The sequence below is a fragment of the Rattus rattus genome, chromosome 4 (genome assembly GCF_011064425.1).
Source record: "Rattus rattus isolate New Zealand chromosome 4, Rrattus_CSIRO_v1, whole genome shotgun sequence".
Lineage (NCBI taxonomy): Eukaryota > Metazoa > Chordata > Mammalia > Rodentia > Muridae > Rattus > Rattus rattus.
Genome location: NC_046157.1, coordinates 148,910,732 through 148,916,812, shown reverse-complemented (window position 1 = coordinate 148,916,812; position 6,081 = coordinate 148,910,732). Strand labels below are relative to the sequence as shown.

At 48.8% G+C, this 6,081-nt stretch overlaps 1 protein-coding gene across 1 annotated transcript in view; it reads right to left on the bottom strand.

Annotated features, from left to right (window-relative positions):
* Positions 1 to 5,376: 5,376 nt before the first annotated feature.
* Positions 5,377 to 6,081, bottom strand: part of Slc4a3 (solute carrier family 4 member 3) — a 12,998-nt gene continuing 12,293 nt past the window's right edge. The window contains exon 23 of the mRNA XM_032901429.1: positions 5,377 to 5,613. Within this exon, the coding sequence (XP_032757320.1) occupies positions 5,536 to 5,613 (78 nt within the window). The 3' untranslated portion in view covers positions 5,377 to 5,535. The remainder of the gene's footprint in view (positions 5,614 to 6,081) is intronic.

The window sequence follows — 6,081 nt, the reverse complement described above, 5'->3', positions numbered from 1 at the left end:
CACACACACACACACACACACACTAAAATAATATACTCCAGTGCTCTTAGCCACCTGGGCTTTAGTCTAGGCTAGAGTTCCCTTCAGGGTTCCCAGAAGTCTGTTCTTCCTAAATTCTCACCCACTCGATTCCTTCTACCTAGCACTTGGAAAGCTGCACAACCTCCCTCGGCTACTTAGAATGTGAAGATGCAGCAGAGTCTTTCATGGTGAACTGTCACAGCTTGCCAACTCACCCTCCACATGTACCAGTGCGGTCTACAGGGCATCTAACTACACAGACGGAACCTGGAAGGCTCAGGGAAGCAGGAAGCTGCTACCCACTTGCTAACAACTCCTGTTTATGAATAGTCTGCTGATCCCAAACAGAAGGACTCCACAGGTAGGCACCACTGGACTTCCAATTCCTTCTAAATAATGAACCTAGAACCAATATGAGTGGAAGCAGAAGACAAAATCCCTGTCGGGCCTTAAAGTGTACTCCAAACATTGATAGGATGAGAGTACTTGAGTCTGGGCTTCAAAGCTCATCAACACATAGACTCCTTCCTGGACTTCATCATTTCCCTCGCCTGATTTTTGAGACAATTCTCATTGTATGACCTCAAACACTGCTGTAGGCTCCCAAATGCTGGATTACAGATGTGCACCACCACACCCAGCAAGAGTTCAAGGCTTTATTACATTCTTTGGATGAATGGGATGCAGAGAGACCGTACGACACACTAAGAAACTGAGAGGGCTGGAGGGAAGAAGAGAGAGCTGAACACCACCTCCAGTCATCCTGGCTTTGGAAAAAGTACCTACAAATGCCCCATCTGTGACTTGTCCACCAAAGCTATCATGAAGAACATGATCTGGTATTTTGAGGAGCTATTAGTAGAGTAGGAAGCACAGATAGACCCAGGGTCCATGAAGAGCAGGTTGACTTCCTACTCTTCCTTTCTCATCTCCTGCAGCAACTGGAAAACATGGTGGTACTTTCTCTTTAGCCCACCAATGTCAGCTTGTCAGGCTGGCACTCGGGACAGCATCATCAACATCTCTTTCTCCAACTGTTACAACCTCTACTCTCTGCACTAATTGCCATCTCAGAGGCTTACTGTGCTCAGGACATCTCAAACTCCTCTCCAAGCTGACTGATTCAATCTGGCTTCTCTCGGCTTCTGACTGAATTGTTCTGTTTGGCCCCAAACTAACTCTGGCTTCTTCTTATTCTCTGGCTTCAACTGCCTCTGCTGCTCTGCACAGAACTCATGAATGAACTCAACTGCACTCACTCCCAACTGATTTCCAACTCACCTCCTCTCTCTCTCTCTCTCTCTCTGCACTGCTCTTAAATAGCTCCTCTTTCCTATGCTGTTCCCTTGAGAGTTGGGTGTATCCTATCTCTGACTCATTCTGTCAAATCTTTCTCTGATTTGTCACTTTGTCCCTCAATTAGACGTCACCTTCAAACATGGATGATTCCTTATAGAAATTAATCTTAGCTGCATTGTTTAGGATTAAAGGCATGTGCTAAGGGCATGACTTATTCCAGCCAGAGCAACCATGTTGCTAGATTAAAATTCTACAAACTGTCTCGGAAGGAAGTCCACATTGCCTCTTTGGGCTCTAGGGCATTATTCCTATCAGCCACAGTGAAACGGCAACTTTAATAGAAACGAATGCGAGAAACAAGATCTTTCTTTGTAATTCTTTGAAAGCTCTATTGGTGTCACACATGGCAATGCTGGATCCTAAAGGAGATGAGTTTAGAACCATGTGGTCCTTCCTACTCTGACATTTGTCCATCCCTCCCTCCATGATTTAGACTTAGTCTCTGCCTACCTCACAGAAAGCACAATCAATGGGTGCAGGGTGGGTCTGGTGGCGTGCGAGGAGACACTAAGCCACTGCAGAAGCCTGGTTCAGAGGCACACTTCCTCAGAGCCCCCTTCCCTTTTGTCTTTGCACCAGCTCCATGCTCCACTGTACCTTGACCCAAGCTATGCCCCGCCTCCACTTCTCTCCCAGGACACAGGATATGGATGAGCTCTGGGCAACTCTTTTCCATCACCTACAATCACTGTGATTCATCTGTCACCCAGAGAACATCCCAGTGACTGTCTGCTTAGTTAGCATTTGATAAAGCATCGTTCGATATTAAGAAACAGTTCCTAGGAAATTGAAAATAATCCCAGCAGCCCGCTCAAACGGTAAATCTTCCTCACAGAACATAAATCCTATGAATATTGGAGCCTGTGCTTTTTTTCTCCCCACAATGGATGAGACATGCAATGGATCAAATTCAAATGATTGAATAATTTATCTGGAAACCAAATTCCTCACTCTGCATTTTCTAATTTGCCACCTTGGATTCAGGCCACTGGTAGGCACTGCCAGACCTGCTTTTTGCTGGTTCTCAGCAATGGCTTCGTTGAGAGCTGAGCAGCAGGCTGTGTTTGGTACAGGTGCCCTTGAGTTTAGCTTTGTTTCCCCGTTGCTGCTTAGAACTCCCTTTGAGAGGGCCAAGTGTCAACAGTCGTGGGGATTATTTGAGTCACCTGATATGATACAAGAAGAGATGTCACCTGGCCTACCAAATGGTACACATTACTGCCAGATTCTGTACCCTAAAGGTGGTGTGTAGGACAGTGCGAGCAGATGCTCCACAAGCTCTGACAGCCAGAAGCTGTCACAGGGTCCTCAGCGGTCTTAAGTGAGCTGAATCCTCAGCATGGAACCAGGACAGTGACAGCCACCTTCCTTGTACAAAGAAAAGGAGTTAGAACTCTGGGCCAGGAATGGACTTAAACTTGTTCAAGGATAATGAGAACCCGGACACTTGGCCAAGGTGTGACTCTTGCCCATAATCTTACTTTGAAAGTTACAAAGAAGAGGAGTAAAGTCCCCACCCTGACCCCAACACTTTGCACCTGCCTACTCCCTAAGCCATAGAAGCTGGGCTGGTTGTTTAATAGACCGTGACCTTTCTCCCCCCTCCTCAACTCCTATTGGTAGAAGGTTTTCCTTGAGGAGACATAAACAAAGTCTACCCACTCCTTACAAGGTCCCAACAACAAACTGAAGTAGGATCCCACAGAGTTCACTCTGGAGAACCCGCAAGTTGATTGATCACAGAGCATGGGCAAGGAACCCAGCATGGATGGTGACTTCCCCATACATAGGCAAATAAATGAAGCATCCTTCTATTAACCTTTCCCCGCCTACATACTCTAGCTGCTAGAGACCTAGCACCTCCCGAGACCTTGAGGTCCTGCCCCCTGAACACACTAAGTGCAATCAAGGCAGAGTTGCACACAGATGGCTTTGAGAAGACGTTACAGTCTCTGATGACCTTGTCCAAGCCCTGTTCTGGGGAAATGCCAACAGCCCACAGGCCTCTCCTGATGCTCTCTTACAAGCAGGCACAACTCATCTCATCACAGCAGCTGTTGTGTTTGGAGGGCCATACTCCAGAACAGCTGCCTGGTAATATCCACCCCTCCCCTCTCAAGCTGTGCTGTAGGAACAGAACACCTCTCTACTGATGCCCCTCTATGCTTTAAAAAAAAATGTCCTCAAAGGTCCCAGGCCCTTGAGAGGATATGGCCAAAGGCCCAGTCAAGAGATGGTCAGTGGAAACATGGGGACTACCAACCTTGGGATAAATTCCAAATATCCTCAAATGACATTTCAGTCTAGTCACCCAGGTCCAAGCCTGGATGTGTGGAATGGTCTTGTCAGCCCATCTCTTACAGAATCAACCTCACAGCACCCTTCCTGGTGACTTTTGGGGTTGTGGAGAAAGCCCTATGGGTCTGCTCAAGGCACGCACCCCAGAACTCTGTCTCCTGTGAGGTTCAGCTCAGGCTTGACCTCCTAAACTTCAGCTGGTCCTCTGCAGCTCCAGTATCCTCACCGTGTCCTTTCCATATCGGTCGTCATGGCTACCTGACTCTAATTTCATGTTGTTCTCACCTTTCAATCAGAGGCCAAAGGGTCGCCTCACTTCACTGGACCTCTCTGTCACCTGCCACTAACCCTGACTAGGACTCATCTCCACATGGAGCCCTCCTTGCTTGCACGAGAAGGCTCTTGGGAAAAGCAGGCTTCTTCATGAGTTGTAAAGGAAGAACAACAGAAGAGCCAGCTGTCAGCTAACACCCAGAAAGGGCTCCAAGCTCGGAGAGCAAGGGGGCTTTCACAGAAGTCTGTCAGCCAGGTCTGACTGTGATAAGGTCCTGCCCTCTCTGTGAGTGAGATCTGCTCCACACCCGCCTGTCATCTAAGCTTTGCCTCTGACCTTTGTTTTGATCCTTGGCAGAGTTATTTTGACATTCTACCTTGTCATGGTCCATCTAACAAGACTTTTGTCTTCACGTAGGCTAGGGGAGCCAGTCAAAGGCATGACAGCATCCGAGACTGGGATGAAATGCATAAAACATGATTTCAGCCCGATACTATAGTCTGTGTTCTGACTTAGGAAGGCAGTAAACATCTCAAGTGCTGTGTCCCCTGCCTGCCCCAGGCACTAGCTATAGGCCTGAACCCACGACAGAAAAGGAGAGGTCAAATCAGATAAGAATAGGATTGCAGAGCCAGCTCCAGAAGGAAAGGTTCATGTGATGCCAAGGCGTCATTAACCCTCCATGAACCTCCTCCCAGAGTCCTCTGGAAACTGAACCCGCTAAAATAAAACCTGGGATTAAATCGGATCCGCCAGGTGGCAGCCTTCCCCTACTCAGCCGACAGAGCATACAGTGCGCCAAAACAACCACCAGAGGGCTATACAAGGCCGGCAGGCGCCAGGCGGCTGGTTACCTAGCAACCGTGATGCACTGGGTCCTGTTTCCACCCTCCTCAAGGCCTCCAGGGTTATTTCTGGCAAAACAGACTGTTGCACAAGGAGTGGCTTCAGGAATCCTAGAACCGCTTCACTCTTAAGCCAGAAGAATCTAAAATGGTCCAGTGGGCCCCAAACCCCGCGCCATCCTGGCGTCTAGGGGGTTGAGCCGCTACCCATGCTTCCTAGATACATTTTTCATTCATCTTTGTAGCTCCAGAGGACTAAAGTCACCCTGATTTCCCTAGCGACTAAAGGGAAGCAGTGTCTCCTCGTCCCCTCCTTTCTAATCCAGGGCTAGATTAATGGGCATGTGACCCTCAGTAGACCTTGAACCTCCTGCTCTTCAACTACACTCAAGCGAGCTAAGAAGGGAACAGCGAGAGCCAGCTTGGGGCTCTGTAGTCTTGAATCTACCCCTCCCCCTCAAGCCCTCTCTGTCCCTTGCTTCAAATCTCTTCCAGTCTGGATGACCCTGGTAACATTTCAGAGAGGTAAATGTGGCCTGACAAGCCACATTTGGTGGCACCAAGAAAATGAGGCAGACACAAGACAAGGAGTGTGTTATAATGACTTCAAAGCCGGTGCCGTCTGGGCTGTGAAAGTCAAGGGGCCACTGTCCTGGCATGGGCAGTGACTCCAGGCACATCCCTGGGTCCTGAGGTGAGTCACCAAGGTGGGGTCTCGGAGGGCCACCATCTTGAGGGTCACACAGGCATGTGGAGCTCATTGTACTCGTCCTGACCATCCTCATCAAAGTTTGGCTCAGCATCTTCAGAGTCCAGCTGCAGAAGAGAGCACAGGGTAAGGGAAAGCAGGGGGACAACAAACGTCATCTTGTGGTCCTCACATCCTCTTCTGAACACATTCTCTCCCTCTCCAGGACCCCAGCTTGGAAGTGCTTCCCTGCCCCAAACCTTCATCTCCAGATCACCCAGAACAAAATGGACCAGTGCAATAGCAACTATGACAGAGGATGCACAGGCCGAGGACTGTGGCACCTCTGTGACCCACATCTGAGCATGAAAGAACTGCAAAAGTCAGACAGGGAGAGGACTCAGCAGAAAAAGGTGCTGGCCACCAAGTTTGATGACCCAACTTCAATCCCCAGGACTGACATGGTGGAGAGAGAACTAACTCCCAAAGGTTGCCTTTGACCTCAGCACACACACATAAAATACATTTTCAAAAGCAGGTATGGTAGTGCACAGCATTTAGAAGGTAGAGGCAGGCGGATCTCTATGAGCTTGAAG